The following is a 23,106-nucleotide window of genomic DNA, read 5'->3' on the forward strand; positions in this document are numbered from 1 at the left end:
CCTCAATAGATCATCGAGTCCGACCCCCTGCATAAGCAGGAAAGAGTGCTGGGTCTAGATGACCCCAGCTAGATACTCATCTAACCTCCTCTTGAAGACCCCCAGTGTAGGGGAGAGCACCACCTCCCTTGGGAGCCCATTCCAGACCCTGGCCACTCGAACTGTGAAGAAGTTCTTCCTAATGTCCAATCTAAATCTGCTCTCTGCTAGCTTGTGGCCATTATTTCTTGTAACCCCCGGGGGCGCCTTGGTGAATAAATACTCACCAATTCCCTTCTGTGCCCCCGTGATGAACTTATAGGCAGCCACAAGGTCGCCTCTCAACCTTCTCTTGCGGAGGCTGAAAGATCCAGTTTCTCTAGTCTCTCCTTGTAGGGCTTGGTCTGCAGGCCCTTAACCATACGAGTAGCCCTTCTCTGGACCCTCTCCAGGTTATCCGCATCCCTCTTGAATTGCGGCGCCCAGAATTGCACGCAGTACTCCAACTGCGGTCTGACCAGCGCCCGATAGAGGGGAAGTATCACCTCCTTGGACCTATTCATCATGCATCTGCTGATGCATGATAAAGTGCCATTGGCTTTTTTGATGGCTTCGTCACACTGCTGACTCATGTTCATCTTGGAGTCCACTAGGACTCCAAGATCCCTTTCCACTTCTGTGTCACCCAGCAGGTCATTCCCTAGGCTGTAGGTGTGCTGGACATTCTTCCTCCCTAGGTGCAGCACTTTGCATTTCTCCTTGTTGAACTGCATTCTGTTGTTTTCAGCCCACTTGTCCAACCTGTCCAGATCTGCTTGCAGCTGTTCCCTGCCCTCCTGCATGTCCACATCTCCCCATAGCTTTGTGTCATCTGCAAACTTGGACAGAGTACATTTCACTCCCTCGTCCAAGTCGGTGATGGAGACATTAAAGAGTATCGGTCCAAGGACCGAGCCCTGCGGGACCCCACTGCCCACACCCTTCCAGGTCGAAACCGATCCATCCATCACAACTCTCTGGGTGAGACCCTCCAGCCAATTCGTCACCCACCGGACTGTGTAGTCATCCAAGTCACAGCCTCTTAACTTGTTCACCAGTAGAAGCATTAAGTGCTCTTATTCAAATTTAAGTTCTCTTCAAGTGGATGCATTCAGTTTCAGTGCATCAGAGCTATTGGAGTATATAAAGTCTCGAAGTCCTGACCTAAAGTCCCTGATTCAGAGGGAGTGGGGAGTTTGAGCTCCTTTCTAATGTCCGACAGAATTTGCTTAAGTAAAAAAAAAAAGCAAGAAATACACACTCTCTCATGAAAACAGCAAGCAGTTGCACATTTTGCTTCACATCAAAGTATGTCCTAATGTATATTGTATCAATCAATCTCAACATGGAAATCATTCAGTTGCCATAAACAGCTCTGGTCCTTCTCTACATAGAGGTCAAGAAATGCTAAATGGAGCTATAGTATAAAGCATTATAAAATGTTAAAATGATAATTTCGCCACTCTCCAGTGCTTTAATGAAGTTCAAGCTGCTTTAAAAGAAAGAAACCTGCTGGAGTAAATCTATTTCTGTAACAGTACAGCAGCAACATTTCCAAAGAGATTTGTTAGAGAATATTAGCTTTGCTGATGGCATTCATTCCTAAAAGCCCAGTGCAAGAAAAGAAAAAAAGTACTCGTATATATTCTGTATAGCCAGGTATCCCAGAATCAGACTGCTAACACTTTACAATTTATTACATCAATTTCTTCATTGGGGATTCAGCATGCTGTTATTCATACCAAGTGGCACCACTATGTAGTAGTAGAGCCATCATCTCATGACAGATAGCCCAGGTATTTATATTAAAAAGGTAAACATTTTTAAAATAATGTAAGATTAGCTTTACATCTTAATCTGTCTCTGCCTCTCTTGAATGCAATACATCTACCACAGAATGTGTGAGTGATGGAGAAATAAAGTGCCAAAGTTATTTTCAGTGTGAGGTGATTATTTCTTTTTATATAATCCTATACCATGTGTATGCCTAAAAGTTCTACTGAGAAAAAGAGACCTTGCAATTGCACAAGGAAGGTTGTTTCTTTTCTTTTGTGTTTCAAATGGGACTTACCACTTCTGTCTGCTAACCCACCACTGATCACCCTGGCAACCATAATGTCACCAGTTATCTCATGGCGTTTAATGGTGGCACCCTGACAAAAAAAGGGAGAAACAACTCTAATCATTTCCATTTATACAAAATTCATAACAGTTCTGTTCTTTCTATTCCTACAAAATTCTTTTCACACTGCAAGTCAGATCTCCTTCACTATGACTGGAGATGATTGTAAAACCTTTTCTTTCTCCCAAATATTGCACAATATTGCAAGACAGTGCATTATGTTAAAAGATGTGAACCAAATTCATTAAGAGATAAAAACATGGTTATTATAAAGCTCACAGAGAGCATATTCCAGACTCTTGCATTCCATCACAGTCTTACATAAAACCTTCCATAACATCTTTTCCTGTTCTAAGCCCTGTATTTATCATAAAAGGAATACAATATAAAACTTGGCACATAAAAGCACTTCTCATTTTCCCCCATCCTTCAGATAAGGAAAAAAACTTTTTTCAATACACATGTTCCATCTCCAAGATGTGTTTGCCAGTTAAAAATAAAACAAACAAGATTACCGCAAATTCTGTAGCATTACTGAAAAATAATCCAACTGCACAAGATATGCTATTGAGTCTATTGCACAGGTGTAAATAATGTAACCGAAAGCTTCTTACTAGAGGTTGCTTATTTTTCACTAAGCAGACAATCCTCATAGCTTCCTCATTTTCAGGGATGTTATCTGGCAGAGGTGGAAGGACTGGTTCAAAATCTTTCTGGGCCACAGTATCATGAGCTGATAGTAAGGCCTGTAAGAAAGACGACACATAAGCCTACCACTAAACAAGTTTGATGATAAGAAAAAGGAGACTGAATTCTAACTCAGACCCATGGTATGGGACCCTATTTACATTGTTTGAATTTTCTGATGGATAGAACATAGGAGATTTTCCTGATATAGTGGAATTTAATCATAGTAGGCCTTTATACATGTACTCTGAAAATGGGTGCTTTAATTGGAGTGGCTCTGAGAACTGCTCTAATTAAAGCACTTGGAGGGTTTCGGGTATCAGCATCCCCATGCTTAAAAATGGTGGCAGGGTCACTTTACCTAAAGTTTGTTCGACAAGCATTAGTGCCCCCACTGCCATTTTTAAGTGTGGGGACACTGATACACAAGACACTGGAGTCTGCTGGAGCACAGTAATTACCACACTCCAGCAAACTCTATTAATCAAGCCTGCTCCAATGCACTGTAATTACAGAATGTCGGAGCAGCCTTGCTGCTCATGTATAAGCACCCAGAAAGAGGAATCCTTATGAAGTGCTATAGTAAAAAGGAAACAAAGTCTGTAATTGCTTTGAAAACAAAAAACACTTTATTTTTAATTAAACAAATATGCCCTGATTTCTTAGACAGTTTTAAGCCAGTGGTACTTAACTGCTGGCCCTCAAGGCTCCCCACAAGTCCAGAAATTTGGCAGCAGGGAAATGGGGGCAATTAACACAGCCACTACTCCCCCACCACCAACATTTCCAAACCCTGCAGATCAGATGTTGTGGCCCTGTGCAATGGAACCCAATGGCCAAACCAGTCCTGCACACTGGATGGAGCTAGATATGGCCTGCGGACCAACCCTGAACTACTCATTTGACCCGCAGGGCTAAAAAGTTGGGCACAGGTCACCACTTACTTTAAACTATACAATAGAGGTGTTCCAATTGTGCACAGCTGTTAAAAAGAGCAACAATAACTACATACTGTGAATACTGTAGATATTTAATTATTTCATAGAGATAAAACACAGTTAAATCTGTAGATAGTGGAGTGGGGGGGTGAGGAAACATTCCACATCTGCAAATTAATAGCTAGTGTTGTCTATTAGTTTCTTTTTACAGTAAGCTAATCAAAGTGTCTGCTGCTTCTTTTACTGCCTTCTGAAGGCAACTGCAAGTCTCCTGTGCCTCGTACTACAGGATTTTCAGCAAAAGATGTTTGCACTTCCCTTTCGAGGAAGGATTTGCACTTGCCTTGACATGTGGAGTTCGGAGAAGTCGTCTCAGCTCTCGGATCTCTGTGGACTGAGGAGCTTCACGCAACAATTCCCCAACCTGGTAAGAATATTTAATACAGCAATATACTAAAACTTTATTTAGTAAATGATAATGCTTTGTAACTCCAATTACTTGCAACATGATTAAGTAAATATTCCCTTCCCATTTGCTAGGAGAAGGGAATTCACTAGGGCTGCATACAGATATTCAGAAACTTTGGGGGGAGGTTAGATCATATTATAAATGGCTACCCAATCTAACTTAGTTCACCCAGGTGCGGATCATATACTAGATCCCTAGTTAGTAGCAATGTGTGAAGCTTCAGTCTGCGATTCAGTTCGGAGAAGATTAGGCCTGATTTGGAGGCCGAATCACCAAATCCGAATAGATTTGGAAAAGATTCAGAAGGCAGTCTTTCAAGGGAACAGAAACTGAGAAGAGGGAAGGGGAACAGGGAAAGACTGATATCTGTATCTTGCCAGTGACTGTCATCTTTCCCTGAGTCCCCTTCCAATCACAGTGCTCTGGGGGAAGGATGTAAAAACAGCATATAAGCCTCTGTCTGCAGCTTTCCTGTGCCTTTTGTAAGCTGTTTCTGCCTGAGTAGCAGCGTCTGAAAGGTACTAGACTGGTGTAGCTTCCTACCTAGTCATTCTTCTGCTAGTTTCTGTTCTTGGAAAGGATTGGATACAGCCTACTAACTAGAATCCCTCTACTTATCCCTGTCCAATCCAATCCACTTCTTTCAACTTATATTTGTTGGTTTGTTTGTTTTTTGGGGAGGCGGGTGTCTCCCCACACATTTAAAAAAAAAAAAAAAAGTTCTGTTTTCCCTGGCAGTGTGATCCATCACTGTGCAGAAAAGCACATATATTAGACACACACATACACACACACACACACACACACACACACACACACACACATCATAGAAGAAGTCAGATAGAGATTATTAAACACAACACAGAAGAAGAAGAAGTCAAATAGAGATTGTTAAACCAACACAACACAGAAGAAGGAGTCAGACAGTAGGGCTGTTCAAAGCTTTGGTCCCCTATTTGATTCGGTGGCCAAATCTCTGAATCCGAATTGAATCAGAGGGCCCTTTAATTTCTCTGAATCAATTCAGAACCCTCCAAATTAATTTGGAGAGATTCAGACAGATTCGGGAATTTGGACATAGAGACACCTTTTAAATGTTTTTTCTACATACCTCTAGGTAGCAGGGGCTCATGATTGCTATGGTGCTGGAGCGCATGGAGCACAGAAGCACGGGGGGTTCCCCAGAGTGCTTAGCAGCAGACCCAGAAGTGGACTGGAAGCACTTCCAGGCCCAGGGAGTGTTCTGGGCCTCCCCCCCAGCTCAGCGACTGGTGCCTCCTGGGTCTGGGGGGGCACCCAAGGTCCTCCTGCAGCCGATAGATGAGCCAGAGGAGCATGTGGGGGGGGAGGCGAGCAGTGTGCTCCCTGGCAGACCTGGAAATGGACCGGAAGTACTTCCAGTCCACTTATGGGTTCACTGCCGAGCACACTGGAGAGCCCCCATGCTCCTGTAGGATGCTCCATCCACCCCAGCACTGCAACAATCATGAGCCGCGCTGCTACCTCAAGGTGCGTAGAAAAAACTTTTAAAGCCGTGCTTGTGTCCGAATCGCTGATTCACTGAATCAGCATTTAATCATCAGATTCAGATTCGGCCGAATTGAATTGGGGACTGTGATCTGAATCAACAGATTTAACCACTGTTTCCAATTCGAGCTGAATCTGAATTGAATAGGGCCCGTTCTACACACCCCTATCAGATAGAGATTATTAAACCAATGCAACACAGAAGATGTCAGATAGAGATTATTAAACACAACCCAGAAGTAATCAGGCAGTCATACATCAGAGAAGAAAAGGAGATATTATTAGTTAGTTACACACGCAGACACATTTTCCAGCACAGGAAAGATTAATATGAAGCATGCTGGAAAGGCAGATGCCAGGTCTTCTGGCAAGGGAGGGAGAGGGGCTAGAGGGGGTAGGGGGAGAGTTAGAGCTGCAAGTTTGTCCTCAACCCCCCCCCCCCCCCCCCAAAAAAAAAAAAACACAAATGCATCCTCTTTCCTGGCATCCATGAGTTTTCTGCTGCCAGTGGGAGCAAGGAGGTGGGAGCAGTACCTGTCCCTGCACCAGCTCCCCTAACACCAGAAATAGCCACCAGCAGCAGAATGACAGTCTCCTCCATCTCAATTCCATCTCCCAGTGTGAGCCTCCCACTGCCAGAGGAGGAGCTGGATCTGGAACCAGGGAACCTGAGTGCCCTAGCTAAAGAAATTCTGGGGACCAAGGGAGAATCTGAGTTTGTGCTCCACACCCCTCGAAGTTCCCCTAGAGCCAGGTCTCCTTCTCAGTAAGGCACCTCAGAGAAGGTTACGGGGGCAGGTGGCTCAGCTTCCCCTGCTGTGCCTCTGCCTGCTCAGGATGGGGATAAGGCAGGATCCCCACCCTCAACCCAGAAGCAGGAGGGTAGTGTAGTGTGGGATTATTTTGAGGTGGCTGATCCCAAATATGCTATCTGCCAGCACTGCTGAAGGCAGATCAGTCAAGGCAAGGACCACCACAGTGCTGCTGCTGCACCTGAGGAAACAGCACCCCCTTGCCCTTCTTCTTCAGCCTGGCATCAGTGGGAATGTGCCCAAAGGAAAGTCCCCCTCTTGCTCCAAAACCCCTGTCCCCCCAGAGGCAGGCCACCCTGGAGCAGTGGGGGAAAGCCACAGACAAAGGGGGGCACGTTCCAAAGGCAAGCAAGGTCACCCAGAGCATTGGGGAGATGCTTCCTCTGGATGGCTAGCCCTTCTCCTTACTTGAGAGGCCAGGGTTCAGGTGGCTCATGGAACTCATGGCCCCATCCTACCAAGTGCCCGCATGCACCACCTTTAGCAGGATGATGGTGCCCTCCCTGTATGAGGCATGCAGGGAGTACTTAAGGAAGGAGCTGCTCAAGGCAGGGCTGCAGGTAGCTTTGCACTGCACCTCCAACATCTGGAGCAGCTGGGGTGGAGATCACACCTACCTGTCCCTTACAAGGCACTGATGTGATCAGTCAGGCTGTCAGTGGGCTCTCCTTCAAGCTGAGGTGATGGATGAGTCCCACATGGCAAGGGAGATCATGGTGGCCATGAACCACATGGTACAGGGGTGGCTTGTTGGGCAGGGCGAGATCACCTCCGGGTTCATGGTCACTGACAATGGGACCAATATGGTCAAGGCGGTCCATGATGCCAACTTTGTTGGCATCCACTGTGTGACACACAAGCTGCATCTCAGTCAGGGACGCCTCGGAGGAGGACAGGGCTGCCAGTGATGACACTGTTACTACCACCCAGCTGATTTCCAAGTGCAGGAAGGTGGTGGGTTACTTCCACCACAGCATCAAGGGGGGCAAGATGCTGTGGGAGAAACAGGCAAAGCTGAGCATCCTGCAGCACAAAATCATGCAGGATGTGGAGACTCGGTAGAACTCCATATACCTGATGATCAGGAGGCTGGTGGAACAACAGAAGGCCATCCATGAGATGGCCTTGCTCAAGGAGATTGGGATCAGCGCCCCCCTGAACAGAGTTGAGTGGGATACTATCTCCCAGATCTTATTTCCCAGTGGTCCTCAAGCCCTCCACTGAGACCCTCAGTGCTGGCGATGCCCTCCTTAGCCAGGTGATCCCTGTAGTGAGGGAACTTGAGAACCAAATGGAGAAGTTCCATGAGATCAATGTTCCTGGCTGAGGCAAGCCACTGTCACCAGATGTGCAGGCACGGGTGAGGCAGCGGAAGGAAGGCATCAGGAAACGACTGGATCCAATGCAGTCCAGCATGGTCCACATCTTGGGGGACATGTGTGGCAGAATGCCATCTCTGTGTGGGGGACCAATCTGACAATTTGGTTACCATGGTCACTGCAGAGGGCAGAAACCCCTGGCTCCATTGGCTTCAGGTAACCCCGAGTTGTAACCTGAGTTGGATACATTCCTGAGGGAGGGGGAAACCTGCTCCCTCTGCCTACTTGACTGGCCTCACGCACCTGGGTGGAGGCTTAAACTCCCTATTATTCTAAGTAAAGTCATCATGACTGAGAGGAGGCTAGAGACCCTGCCAGTCTACCTGGCAACCAGTGATGCATTTCAAATTGCTTGGCTGGCAGCCAACAGTTGCTGGCCTTCACTGGATCAGGTAAATGAGGTCATAAGGTCTATATAAGTTAAGGACTGCCCAGGAGGTGGGGTAGCAGCTATGATGAGAACTCTCAGAGAAGCTGGACTATCTGAAACTCACTCTCTGTCTTGAAACTCATGGTCAATGAATTGTTTGCCTCCAGAGGAAATCTCTACCTGCCTCAGGATGATATTTGTGAGTAAGCTACTTGAGATCTAACTAGATATATAGCTGTCAGTAACACAGATGTGTAATCAAAGGCTACCATGACACTGTTTGCTCTAAGGGATTTCTCTGATAGTGCTCTACCCTGTACTGTATTCTAAACCTAATCCTTGTAACCAGTAGCTCTCCTTTGTACCTAAGCATGGGAGACTTATTGGGAGAGGGCCTAGATTATGCCTCGGGGTCCCCTTGGTTCGGCTGACTAAGGGAGACCATTATTTGTGCTTCAGGCTGAGGGATGCACCCCAAGTTCTTGCAGTGGGGCAAGTACCCTCAAGAACTACTAGGTCTGTTTCCCAGGGGGCACAGGGCCACGATCAATCCAGTCCCTGGGTGGTGGCGGCGTTACTCCCAGGCTTGCAGGTGTGCTTCAGGAAGGGGGTCAGCTGGACGTGAGGCACCCCCAGGGAGGCACTTGGAGCCTGGAAGGTGGTTGGGCGCAGTGAAGCATGTGGCTCAATGGAGGAGGGCCCCCTACTGGCCTGCCACGCCATGTACGACCCAAGGGTGAAGAGGAACATGTGCACTGGCAGCACCAAAACCCTCGATCACTGGACAGAGGTGCTGGTGAATAAAGTCAGGGAGGGAGAAGGGCAGAGGCAAGGGGATGTGGAAGAGGGGGGATCCACTTTCCCATGCCAGCACTCCCAGCACCAGCCAGTCTCCTTCATGCCACCTGTTGCCAATGTGAGCCAAGGGCATGGCTTCAATGTTAGGGTCCAGATGCACCAGACCCCAGCCTCAGGCAGGTAGCACCAAGGCTTCAGTGACTACCTATCTTGCCGAGGATGTGGAGCTGCTGGACTGCAACCCCTTGACCTATTGGGCAACTTGCAGCCAGATGTGGCAGGATCTGTCCCTGGTTGCCCAGGAACACCTGTCCTGTCCACTGACCAGTGTTCCAAGAGAGGGTGTTCAGCCTTGCTGGGGATGTTGTGACACCCCACCACACCTCCTTGGCCTGATTGGGTGGAGCAGCTGGTGTTCCTGAAGGTGAACCTCCCCAAGCTTCACCTGCAGACAGAGTGAGTGCCACCTTCCTCACTTCATCCGCACCTATTTCTGTTTTTATTTTTAAACCACTTAATGCCCTGCTCTCTGAGCTGGAGGCAGCACTCACTGCATCACCAGCCAGCAGGGGAAGAGCATGTCCCTGCTGAGCTTCTATGCCAGGAAAAACTTGGAGGTATGGGCTAGGGCTATGGGGAAGGAGGCCCCAGGTCATGGGTATGACCACTAAAACTGCACTCTGCCAGGGTCAAGTGGCCTGGTGGGACTGCTGGCAGTGCGGCAGCCCCAGGAAATGCCAGGACCAAGGATCCCACTGGTGAAAGGTGGGTAGGAGGCACCATAACTTCCAGCTACCACATGTACACACACAGTCCTGGCTGGGAAAAGCCCAGACCTATCACGTCTTTGACAGGCCTAAGGCTGTCAAGTTGTTGCAGTCCAGTTGTGAGGCTCCAATGAGTTCAGCTTAGCAGCCTGAGATGCCAGCTTTCAGGTTGAAAAACCCTGTCAGGCCAAGGAAGCACCTGCAGTTGGCATGTGAACTCTTCCTGGATGGAAGGGATAGTAAAGAAGCCTGAGGCTGGCATGCAATGCAGGCGAGAAAGCCAGTCAGTGAAAATGGAAATGGAGGTGTCAGGGGGTGAGGGACAGGTTGGGGTGGGGAGTGGGGGGATATAGCAGTGCAGGTAAAAGTGGAGAGGGACCTGGGGAGACAGATGTTCAGTAGATTGTACTGTGTCATAAATCCAATGTCTATATTGAGTCCATGAGTTTCTGTATCTAGGAGGTTGATGAAGTGAAGTTCATAGGCCCAGCTGTGAAGAGTGGTTCATAAATTCCCTTTGAGGATCAGGCCTGAGGGACTAGAGACAGTGTGGTTTTTTTTTGTGAGAAATGTGCCTCCACAGGTAGTTGGGTATTCTTGTCTTTGATAGATTCTGGTGCAGTTTGTGGGCATACTGGAGATATGCTGGCAGGTTTTGTGTTTTGAACTGTAGGAAGTCAGCTTCTAGTGATGAGGTTAGTGAGGTTCAGTGCTTGTTTGAATTTACAAACCACTTTTCACAGCCAGGCCTATGAACTTTACATGTGACAAGTTTTGCTTGTCAGCAGCTTGAGCTGCAGTTTCCCAGAAACCCCTGCACCTATCTCCTTGAAACATGGCAGGCTTCATACCCTCAGAGGGGGCTACCATCTCTGCAATTTGTATCTGAATCAGCCAGAAAATGACAAAGTTATAGGTATTCCTGTGATTCCCCATTATAGTCTATGGCCAAATCTCTCTGAATCAATGCAGAATCTTCCAAAGCCGATCCAGCTGAATCGATTCAGGATAGTGATCCAAATATCCAAATAAAATCACTGTCCTCCAAATTGGCCGAATTCAAATCCAATACTTCCCTATTCGCACAGGCCTATTAGTTAGGTCCATCTAAGTGCGAACAGTACAGAAATTCCAGGAAGGTTGGATTGGTCTAAAAATGACTGAGCTGATCCAAGTTAACCCTGCCTCCAAAGTGATCTAACTTAGATAGGGTTGGCCATTTTTAGACAAAGCTCAGCTGCTGGCCCCAGCCCCAGGGCTACACTTTTGCTACCTTCCCCCTTGGCACTGGGCGATTTTAAGCCCCCCACCTCCTCACACTACCCACCTACCAACTGCTCCCAGTGCCAGTTATCAGCATTTGCAGATGCCAGGAGCTAAAGAAGCAAGTCCCACTGAGGGGAGGGATGGAAAAACAGATTTGCCAGAGGATGGAGGTCAGGCAGCTAAAAATAGCCCCTGGTCCTGGGAGTAGGGAAGAGAGTCCCCTCTTCCTCCCAAGCTCCCACCCACACTCTGTGAGTCCCCCATATTTCACCAAACCTTCCCAGATGCCACCTGCCTCCCCAATCTCCCCTACAATTGCTGCTAGCCCTACCCCCCACGGAAACCCCTGGTCCTCCCTATGGACTCCACCCCCTGGATCCCCTGCAAGCCCCCAAACCTGCTTGATCCCCTGATCTGCCCAAACTCCACTCCCACCCAACTCCTCCCCTTATCCTGACTTACCTTAGATTGGGTGGTCATTTTTAACTCAGTTGAACTAACACCTATGAAACTGTGAACTTCCTCCTAACCTGTCCGAATGTCTGGTATCTAGCCTAGGTTTCACTAACTTCATAGTGCCACTTTCTAGCATGAGCCATTAACCATCCTGATACAGTTACAATCATCCTCTCTTACAAAATTAATAATTTTATGTCAAACTCCTTTATGGTAACTTTAATAACAAGACAGACTGCCACTTAGGGAAAAGAGAAGGTATAATGGTTAAATTGTATGACTATTGCTACAGACTACATGATCCTGAGGAAGCCACATTTTTTATGTTTTTCTAAATCCCCATCTGTAAAATCAGGATAAGTACCTACATTTCAAACAAGAGCTCACTAACATTTGCAATGTATACTTGAATCCTCACCTGGAGCTCAACAAATAAGCACAGTTTATTTGCATATAAGTGAATAGATTTGAATTTGGTAAATAAAGGACCTGTGTGTGTTCCTGGGAACAGGGGATGCCGGATAACGAAATACGCCGGTTAATTGAGTGGCCCCAGCTGCCGCTTCTCACTCTGCATCTGGGGCATTCCTCTGCCCCTCCCGCAATCGCCACCACTCCTGTGGGGTCCTGCACAGCCCCACACAGCCTGTTATGCCCCGGGGCCACGGGGGCTCAGCAGCACAGGCTGCCTTGCACCGAGCAATACATCTACACACATATATGCCATCTTACCTCATGAGACAGTACCCGGGCCTGGGGTATGACTGGAACCGGTTTCTTTCTGATATAATAACGGAGGCATTCATAAACCTAAGGTGAAATGATAAAATGTAAATAATAAAAAGTAACTCAAATGGGTGAACAATCATGGTAATATATTCAAATTAAGTGTACACTCAGGTGTTCCACACTAAGTCTTCCCAAGACTAACCAAAATAAAAATCACTTGATCTATCACTCCCCTCAGGGTCTATATAAACAGATCAGACAGCTGGGGCCACACCTGTAGTCCCTGATACTATACAGTACTACTCAAATAGCCAGGCGCACAGGGATTTTCCACCTTAGTATAAAGTATCTGGAACTGCTCACTGTCAGATAGAGCTCATACTAGATGCAGATTCATAGATTTTAGGGTCAGAGAGGACCTATTAGATCATTGAGTCCGACCTCCTGCCCTGGACAGGAAAGAGTGCTGGGGTCAAATGACCCCAACCAGGTGTTTGTCCAATCTCCTCTTAAATAACTCCAAGGAAGGGGACAGCACCACCTCCCTTGGAAGCACATTCCATATTCTGGCAACCCTCACTGCAAATAATTTTTTCCTGATGTCCAATCTAAATGTGCTCTCCTTCAGTTTGTGGCCATTGCTTCTAGTTACCCCAATGGATGCTCTGGTAAACGTCATATCCCCTATTTCCTGCTATCCCCTCTGTTGAGTTTGTAGACAGCCACAAGATCACCTCTCAGCCTTCTCTTGCAGAGGCTGAAGAGATTCAAGTCCCTTAATCAATCCTCAGAGTTTTTTCCTGTAGGCCTTTAACCAGATGGGTGGGCCCTCCTCTGAACCCTTTCCAGGTTATCTACATCCCTCTTGAAGTGACATATCCCAGGTCTAATCCAATAAAGCATTTCCAGAAATTCTGTTTCTTCTTTTCCTTAAAGTATAAATGAATACTAGTAGCAAAGCTAAATTAAGATCAAATCTCCAAATTTAAGACCTCAAAGAAATTTTAATTCACTAGAATCTTTTTTAATTATTATTTATTTTCTCTATTTACAGGATTTTTTTATAAGTCTTAATTTAACTACTGTGTCTAGCAGGAAAATTTCATCCCATTTCATGTTTTATGCTAACACACTATCCCAACTATGCATCAGATCAATGCAGTCCAAACATTTCACACACAGAGAACTTTTACTTAAGGTCTTCTTTACAAGACAAAATATTATTGCTATATTTAAAAAGGCCAAAGTTGGGATTCAAAGTGATTAATTCATTTGTTAAAGGACATGTAGAGGGTTAGTGACTGAGAAAATAACCCAGCATTCCTGATCGTCAGCCATGTGTTCTCTCTACTCATAATACCAAACATCTACACATGCTAGAATTTACATGGCATCATTTCAGTCAGTCTGGGCAGTGAAAAAGATGCACCAGGTCCCCCCTTCAAAGTCTAATAGCCTTTTTTCACCAAAGCATGAATTTACACCCTGCTCTAGACCTGTGCCAAAGGTCATCCTTCAACCAATGTGGTCATTCAGGCTGGGGCACCCAAGGCAGCTGGAGCTTCTTCGGCAATCTCTCGCAGTCGAGGATGATTGTTTTCTATGATGGTCTTATCTCCATGTCTAAACATGGCTGATGAGGCCCATCTGGGATTGATAAACTCTACTGCAGCTCCAACATATATTTTCATGTGGGGTGAGTGGTGCTGGATTCTTCATTTGGTCTGGGATACGCTGTTTCTGCTGTTCCTCTTTTTTCAACTCCTATTGTTGTCATAAAGTACTGAGATCCCTGCAATAGACTCTTCCTCCATTTGGGGGAGTCCTGGGTGATAGTCTCCCATGATCCATTGTTGTTGCATTTTTTTAAGTTGGCCTTGAAGATGTCCCTGAAGCACTTTCTCTGTCCTCCTTTTGAGCGTACACCTTGGCTTAGCTGGGAGAATAAAACTTGCTTCAGGAGTCTGGAGTCAGACATCTGGATGACATGGCTGGCCCAACAAAGCTGATGGCAGATAATCACCACCACAATACTCATGGTGTTTGCTTGCAGGACAATGCCAACATTGGTGCATCTGTCTTCCACTGGATCTGGAGGATCTTCCACAAGCAGCATTGATGGTACCTCTCCAACAACTTTAGATGTCTCCTGTATGTTGTTCATGTCTCAGCTCCATACAGCAAGGTGGGATCATTACTGTTTGATAAACCATGAAATTAGTTTTGGATCTGTTGTTGTGATCTTCAAACACCTATTTCTTCAGGCATCCAAAAGCTGTACTTGCACATTTGAGGCTTTGTCAGATTTCTTTGTTGATGTCAACCTTCTGTGAGAGATGGCTTCTGAGGCACAGGAAAAACTCAGCATTCTCCAGAGCTCCACTCTGGCTGGAAGTTTGTTGGTGGTCAGATGTAGCATCATAGCAAGGAATATTGCGAAGTGTTGGAGCGATGACGCAGCCTTGCCTAATTTCCATTTTAATTTCAAGGGGATCTCTGACAGATCCATTACTGAGAACTACCACTCACATACCATCATTAGGCAGGCAGAGAATGGTGACAAATTTCAGTGGGTATCTGTACTTCAGAAGGATCTTCCACAACACTTCTTGGCTGACAGTCTAAACCTTTTGTGAGCTCAAAGAAGGCCATGTATAAAGACTTATGTTGTCCCTGGCATTTCTCCTGCAGCTGGTGAGCTGCAAAGATCATGTCAGTTGTACTTCTTGGTGCCCTAAACCCATACTGAGATTTTGGGAGGAGCTCTTCAGCAAGGGGAAGGAGACGGTTTAGAAGGGTTCTCACAATGATATTTCCTGTGGTGGACAGTGAGGCAATCCCATTGTAGTTTCCATAGTCAGACTTGTCTCCTTTCTTGAAGATTGTCAGTCATGGTGTCCCTGAGGTTGTCTGAGATTTCCTCATCATTCCAGGTCCTTTAGATCAGGGCTGGGCAATTATTTTGGCTGGATGATCACTTAAAAGGTTTTTGGTGAGGCATTGAATGCTGCAAGGATACCCCCACCCCTTGATAGGTGCCCCATCCTCTGGTCACTATCTTGTGACTGGAAGTCCCACCCCCTAACCTCTGGCCTTTGCCACCAGAAGTCTCTCCCCTTGCCCAGGAAGTACTCCTTCTGGGGGCGCATTACTTGTATATTGTGTGATGGCGTGGAGGGGGTGTGTGGGGGTGTGAGTGTGTGTGCATGCATGTGCAGTGTATGTGGGACTGTTGGGTATGTATGTGGGTATGGTGGGGAGTTGGGGTGTGGGACAGTGTTGGATATGTGTGTGGATATGGTAGAGGGTGGGGGGGTGGGTATGGTGGGGGTGAAGTGTATGTGGGGGTGTGTATGGGGAGGTGGGATTTGTGGCTGGGGTATGGAGTGTGTGGAACAGTTTTGAATGTGTGTGTGGGTATGGTGGGGTGTATGTGTGGTTGAGGTTTGGACAATGTGTGTGGGTATGGTGAGGAGGTGTGAGGTGTGGGTACAGTGGAGGTGGATGTGTGGGTATGTGTGGGATGTCTGGGGAATGTAGATAAGTCTGTGTGGGTATGATGGAGTGTTTGGTTGGGGTGTGGGATGTGTGGGACAGTGTTGTGTGTGTGTGGGTGTGGTGAGGTGTGTGAGGGGGTGTGGGCACATATGTAGAGTACGATTGGGGGTTGGATGGGTTGGGTGTGCACATGTGAGGGGCTTCCCCCCCTCCCGCTCTTTGTGACTTGGCTGATCCCAGACCCTCTACAGGCAGGGGGAGGAGGAGGGGGCTCAGTGTTGCCTGCCTGGTTTGCAGTGTGCTGCAAAGGCAGAAAAGCAGCTGCCACCAGCAGGCAGCAAGGGAAGCCCCTGGGAGAGAGGAGGGGGGACAAGGAGCCAATCCTGGCACTGCCAGCTGTCTTGGTCTCTGTCCCACACCTGCCTGGTGGGGCTGCAGCCAAGCCTGCGCTGGCTTCTGCTGCTGCTCCCACCCCACCTGCCTGTCCTGTGCTTGCCCAGTGGGACTGAACCAAGCCCATGCTGGCTGCTACTGCTGCTGCTGCTCCCACCTCACCTACCTGTCCCGTGCCTGCCTGGCGGGGCTTCATGAGCAGCCAAACTCCTTCACACCCCCCTTCCATCTGCACATTCTCCCACCCAGCCATGCACAAGTAGGACCAAGGTGAGCTGCAGGCAGAGCCCCACTCACCTCTATGCTGCAGCTTCCCCTCCCTGCCTGCTGCCTGGAGCACTGCAACAGGGACAGGAGTTGTCACTGGAGGGCAGCCCAGCAGTTCCCTGCTGCAGCTGTAGCAGTGGCAGCCCTGCCTGGAAGCTGTGCCTGCTGGCCAGGACTGGTGCCCTCCAGCGGGGGAGGCTGGGAGAGCAGTACGTGCTGCTCAAGGTGGGAGTGGGCAGGACTCAACCCCATGCAGAGTGCAGGAGGGACAGCTGCTGGTGAGGCTGGATACAATTAATTGGTGGGTGCCAGCCTGCAGGATGAATCCAATCAGCTGGTGGTTACATTTTGCCCGCCCCTGGTTTAGATGAAGGCAAGAAGCTGTGAGTTGAGCTCCACACTCTCTGCTTGAAGGTTTCCATGAGGATTCCATCCACTCCAGATGCCTTGTCATTCTTCATCTGCTTGATGGCTTTCCTCACGTCGTCAAGGGTTGGAGGGATTCCAAGATCTTCTTGATTGAGGTCTTCAAAATGCTCCTTCCAATGGGCATTGATAGCTCCCCTTTCCTTGATCAGGTCTGCTCCATCCTTAGGTCTCAACGGGGTTGGTCCCTGAGTGCTCGGACCACAGATGGCTTTGGTGGCACTGAAGAAACCATACACATCATGGATGTCAGTGAGATATTGAATCTCCTTAGCCTTTGTCTTCCAACCATTTGTTCTTCATATCATGGGTCCTCCTTTGGACATCTGCTTTGGCTTGTTGGAGATTCAATTTATTTTGCCTGGAGTTGTTGTTGTTTTATCAAACACAAAAGACCTTGCACTTGCAGTTGACTGGGAGATCCAAGAGTTGATCATTCTCATCAAACCAGTCTTGATGTCTCCTGGTAGGGAATCGAAGTGTCTCTTCACAGGTGCTGATGACGGTGGCCTTAAGGGCACCCCACACACTGATGAAATTCTTCCATTGTTGTTGATTGGACTTCACCAGGTTTTTTGTTGAGGTACTAGTAGAAGGAGGTCTTGCTTGCTTGGGTCCTTGAGTCCTTCAGCATTGATCTTCGGTCATCATTGCTTCAGCATCATTGATCTTCAGCATCATTTGGGAGCCAGTTTGAGTGACATAACCAAGTGAATGAGTCAGTGATCAGTCCAGCAATCATCAACTCTTAGCATAGCTCAGGTGATGTGGACATTTTTGCGATCTTGGGTACGGACGATGACATAGTCAATCAGGTGCCGAAGCTCAGATCATTGCCGTGATGTCTTGTGCCTATTTTTCTGGTGGAACAGGGTGTTAATGATGGTGAGTCCATGTTCCGTGCATTTGGTTAAGAGGAGGATGCCATTGGAGTTGACCATTCCTACTCCCTCCTTGCTGATGGTTCAGTTAGTTAAAGGTTAGAGTCCCTTCAGACTCTGGCACTGAAATCACTGAGAAGAATAAGCCTCTCTCTCTCTCTCTCTCTCTCTGGGATGTCAGAAAGGACTTGGTCAAGGTTAGCATATTATTCCTTCTTGGTTTCACTGGCAGCATCAAGAATCAAGGCGTACACTGATGACAATGGTGTATTGGCTTCCTGACAGTTTAAGATGAAGAGTCATGGGGCGCTCTTTAATTCTGATAGGGCACTCATTGAGTTGGTTTATGAGTTCATTATTAATGGCAAAACCAACTTTGTGAAGACAGGATTCTCATTCCAGAAGAAGGTACAGCTGCCTCCATATTCTTTGAGCTGCCCATTACCCACTTGCTGGGTCTTGTGCAATGCAGCTGCATCGATGTTGTGTTGTCTGAGTTCTCAGGCCACAATTGCAGTGCAGTGCTCTGGGCATTCATTATTAGGGTTGTCCATGAGGATTCTGATATTCCGGGTCCCAAAGATGATGGTGCATCTTTGTTGGTATTTTCAACCACAGGTGATCCCACATGGTTATCCAGTCAGGAAGAAATACAGAATACTGCATTAGACAGGCTATGTCTTTTTTAGCCTGCTCCCCCTGTAGGATGAGCAGAGAGGATCCTGAAGAGGGCTGCTCAGTCACAGTTACAGGTGCTGAATTGCACTCCTGTCTCATCCAAGTGTTAGATGAGCTTCTTGTAACTTCTTTAATGCCAGTTCATGAGTAGGAGCTTCCAGACCTCACAATTCTGCTTCCATTGCCATTAGCTTGTCACCAAAGGGCTTGAGGAATGTGCTGGAAAAGCTGTTTTCATGGAAGATGCCTGTGTGTGATTTCTTTTATCATAGAGAAGCTTCTGCACATCAGCTTCCACACGGCTCTTGACAGAACGGGACCTTGATTCAATGGCAAGCAGAACGAGACAACTGGGGATCTTGTCCCACTGCAGCCTTCATCCACCTTCACAGCCATTGAGGACTTGTAGACCCACGGCTAGAGGCTGGACAGGCTTATTATAGCAGTAACCTGTACTTGCCATGTCACAGCACCATCAAAGAATATGTGGGTTTTCTGGAAAGAAAGTATTACCATCTGCTGTCTTCACCACATCCTGGTGGTACTGCCACTGCTTGGTCTGCAGCTGCTTATTCATCAGAGTTACCCTTGCTTATTTCACAGCTAAACTTCCCTGAAGGTCATTACACTATCCACCACCTGTGGACATGCTGGGTAGCAGTACAGCTGTGCCCCACAGAGGCAGCTGGATATGATGCTAGCCAAAAATTTGTGCATCACTAGCTACAAGTGTCAAACATTAACCACTGTAGTTCTAAGGGCTAGAAGGCTTAGGTGGAGATTTTGATGCCACGTAGTACAGCAAGGCAGATACCAATTTATTGCTTCCTAACACAGACTGTGGCTTTGTAGCTGAAGAGTGCTTTTACCTTTAGGAGGCCCTGCAGCCAGTGAGATCTAAGCAGGTCATATAATACTCCAACTCCATTGACATCTCGCTTGTAGAAGAGATTCAATTCTTGTAGCACTAGTCAGAACAAGAGAGAAACCTGAACCCAACAAGCAGAAAAGTGCAACACAGTTCAACACAAACAGAAAATTGCCCAATCGGCCCAGATGTCCAAGAACATAACTTGCTTAAATTTCCACTCCCACCAAATAGGAGCTAGACATGGGTGGATTCAGGATTGTGGCAACTGTGGTGCATGGCAACTGTGACTATGGTGAACTGGCCCTGTTCACTGGTGCCAGTGAATGGGGCTGGTCTATGGGGCTAGCCTGATTCAGCCCCAGAGGGCCAGTCTGGTATAGGCATTGCATGCACCAGACTGGCTCTGCATGTTGATCTGTGGTCAATGCATGACATGAGGTGCACAGGGTTGGTCCAAGACCCACAGGTTGGATCCTAAGACTCCATGGACCATATCTTTGACACTCCTGATGTAGGACATAATGGAACATATATGCAAATTAGAATGCCCCGTACAGGTGTATCAAATCTACTGATCCACCACAAGTGGTATTGGATCATTTCTAATTTTTGATGCTCTGTTCAGTAAACTATGACATGCAATCTTCTATTATACTGGGTATTAAGGGCTTGATTACAAAGGCATTTAGGCTGCTAGACCTGCTTCTATTTGCTTACTTATATTTACCAAAATTCCTAACCAGGCAAGGTACTTAACTTCTGAAGGAAATCATTAGAAATTAGGTATCTAATTCATTTAGGCACTTTGATAAACCTTACCAGGTAACTAGTTGCATTTTAGGTGTCCAAATGCCTAAGTAAATTTGACTTTACCTATCTTCCTTTTTCCAATTTAAATATGTTAGATTGGCTCCCTTATCCTAAAACAGTGTTTTTCAAATTGGGGTACATGTACCCTGGGGGGAACATGGCACTTTGCAAAGGGGTATGTGACTAAATTTTAACAACAGTGGAGCTTCTGATTGGTCAATGCATGGCGAGTAATGGCATTTCCACACACTGATAGTCAACACTTTTAGTAAGGGACAGACTTGTAGAGAAATGTCAAATGTAAGGGGTATGAGCAGATTATGCAGGTAAATGGGTATGTGGCCAAAAAAGCTTGAAAACTGTCCTAAAACAGACAGAAAATCAAATGATTGGAAAAATATTTTTCCTTCCTCACTTTCTATCCAACATAATATTTGCAAGCACATCTCATACAAAAAGCCATACCACCTTAGAAAGGAATTTATTCCCATTATCTATGAAAATGTTTTATTTAGTGCCTTAAGGATTGGGAGAGGAAGCAAAGGAGGTTAAATTACAAAAATAAATTGTGCATGTGCTCCCTCTGATAAAAAAAGAAAGCAAAAAAATAAGAAAAGCAATGCAAGGAAGCTGGGTGTTGTACCATTCTCCTGGCTGCCAACTGCCGGCATCTCCATCTTCTCCTTCATTCTAGGAGATTCTCCACATTTCTCTGAATGGAGCATTCAGACTAGCTGTATTTCACAGACTGCAAACTAGGAAGCAAAGAACAATCATACAGGAATTACTGATGATATTTTTTATTTAAAAGAAAACTGAATAAAGACAGAGGAATAAGCTTTTGGACTTTTAAGTATGTTTTTTTGTTTACACTTGCAGTTTCAGACAGACATAACTTACAGTTTAGATTACTCAGCAACCAGAATATTAGAAGTGGTTTTAAATTAAATGTTTCTAGGTTGACCCAAATTTAAACAGAACAGAATATTATAGAAAACTTTGGTTCCCAATGGGCAGCCTGCAGGTCATCTATGTTCCAAGGCTACAATTAACTTTAAAAGTTATGTATATTCTTCCTAGGAAACATTAAAAAATGTCCTACACTCTATCCAAAGTGCTCTCTTAATACAAAAGCCCCAAACCCCCAGACATTTCATTATCAGCCAATAATGGGAAAGGTTTTTATGATCAAACCATGTTTGACATGAAGATGGCCTCACAAAAACAGTATTACTAGACCCAGATATTCTTAGTTTACAACCACAGAGTGCTAGTAAATTACTAATGTAGTTCACAGTTGGGCAAACTGTGGACACCTATGGTTTTAAGTAATGGGAGCCAATGGTTTTGGCAGGTGTGCCACAAATTAGCCCTCACCGATTCTTTTTTCCTATTCCATCTGCTGCTCTGCTTCCTGCCCTGTGCTCCTTTTCTTATCTGCTGCTCTGATTTCTGCTCCCAACCCTATCTACCAATGTGCTGGCAGTCCCATCCCCAATCTGTCATATGTCCCACACAGAAACTGCCCATACCACTTACAGCACCAGTGCCACAGGTGGGCCAGCCCTGGTTTCAAGTAAAAGATTTTGTAATGTTCTTATGCAATTTCATGCTTGACCATGTTTTAAAGCATACAAAAAATGTTTGCCATAAAGCAACTATAGTTTGTTGAATACATTCATAATTTGGAATAATTCTGGATGCAACTAAACTATAATGTCTTTTTGCTGCAGGAGATGAAGGGGATAATTTGCTTGTTAAAAGTATTTAAGGACTCAAATATGCATTGCAAATGCCACAGTGCAGTAAAGCCATCACATGTAAATCCTTAGGGAATCCTCACTATCCTACTCCACAGCCTCTCAATAAACAAGAAAGCCTTGTGTACAGGTGCTATAATCCACCTTTTTTTCAAAACATACATTGAGAGTCATAGCTTTTTTTTTTTTTTAACCAAAATGCTAAGAATTTATACAAACTGTGTTCCTGTAAACTGATAATTATAACTGTCATTTTAAAACAAACTGGCATTCTCTCCCTCTGTTAACAACATAAACTATTCAAATACAAAAGCTTTGGAAAAATCTCATTAACTTTTCATCATTATGGAGCCAGATTCTGCAAAGACTTTATCTAAGAAGTCCCAGAGCCTTCCATGCATACCAAGTTACTCAGGTATTTAAGCAGTTGTAGGATTAGTTTCATAGTTAGTTCTCAGGTTTTTTCATTGCAAGAATTAAGAAATAAAAATAGGCTCATCAAAACCTCTTCTTAGCTTTGGTGCACTAGTTAAGTTCTGCACTCAACTCTGAATACTAACCAGATACTTTGAAAATAGTTTTATTTTGCTGAAGATTTGAGACATTTTTCTATTAGCTTCCAGAACACATGCAAAATCAAACAAACTAGTTTATAGCTTTCCCCTTAAAATGGAAAAGCTATGAAGTAGAGAACATAACCCAAAACATAGTGTTAATCTCATTTTTCATTTGCATAGAAAATGATGTCAGCCAGAACTTTCCCCCTCAACATTTCTATAATAGTTTTTCATTCAAATTTATTTTAATAACAAGAATGTTATGGATAGCAGTCACTCTTAGGGCCCCACTACATGTTACAGGTATTGCACAATTACCTGGAGACCAACTACATGTGTAAAGTAGTTATCACACCATAAAAAGCTCCAACAAGCTAAGTTAGGCCTCGAAAATGTGTACTAACTTTATAGCTGGTTGCTATTGAGCTTTAATTTGCACATGGCAGCAGGGGTACACCATGCCCAGTGAAAACTCCCCAAGCCCTAGGGATCCCAGTAGCTGTGATCCCCAGGATCCTGGGGCTGCATGAACCCCAAAACTTATGGTCTGTGGGTGTGTGAAACCCCTAGACCCTGAGGATCATGGCTGCCACAATCTTTACAGCTCCAGGGTACAGGAAACTCCTG

General features: G+C 45.9%; 1 protein-coding gene across 1 annotated transcript in view; it reads right to left on the reverse strand.

Annotated features, from left to right (window-relative positions):
* Positions 1–20,887, reverse strand: part of MPP4 (MAGUK p55 scaffold protein 4) — a 57,766-nt gene extending 36,879 nt beyond the window's left edge. The window contains exons 1-6 of the mRNA XM_006260409.3: positions 20,806–20,887; positions 19,351–19,448; positions 12,342–12,419; positions 4,109–4,189; positions 2,755–2,886; positions 2,090–2,171 (exon numbers count right to left, since the gene is read on the reverse strand). Of these exons, the coding sequence (XP_006260471.1) occupies positions 2,090–2,171; positions 2,755–2,886; positions 4,109–4,189; positions 12,342–12,419; positions 19,351–19,448; positions 20,806–20,887 (553 nt within the window). The remainder of the gene's footprint in view (positions 1–2,089; positions 2,172–2,754; positions 2,887–4,108; positions 4,190–12,341; positions 12,420–19,350; positions 19,449–20,805) is intronic.
* Between the last annotated feature and the right edge of the window lie 2,219 nt (positions 20,888–23,106).

This window comes from Alligator mississippiensis, chromosome 4 (assembly GCF_030867095.1).
Source record: "Alligator mississippiensis isolate rAllMis1 chromosome 4, rAllMis1, whole genome shotgun sequence".
NCBI classification, from domain to species: Eukaryota; Metazoa; Chordata; order Crocodylia; family Alligatoridae; genus Alligator; species Alligator mississippiensis.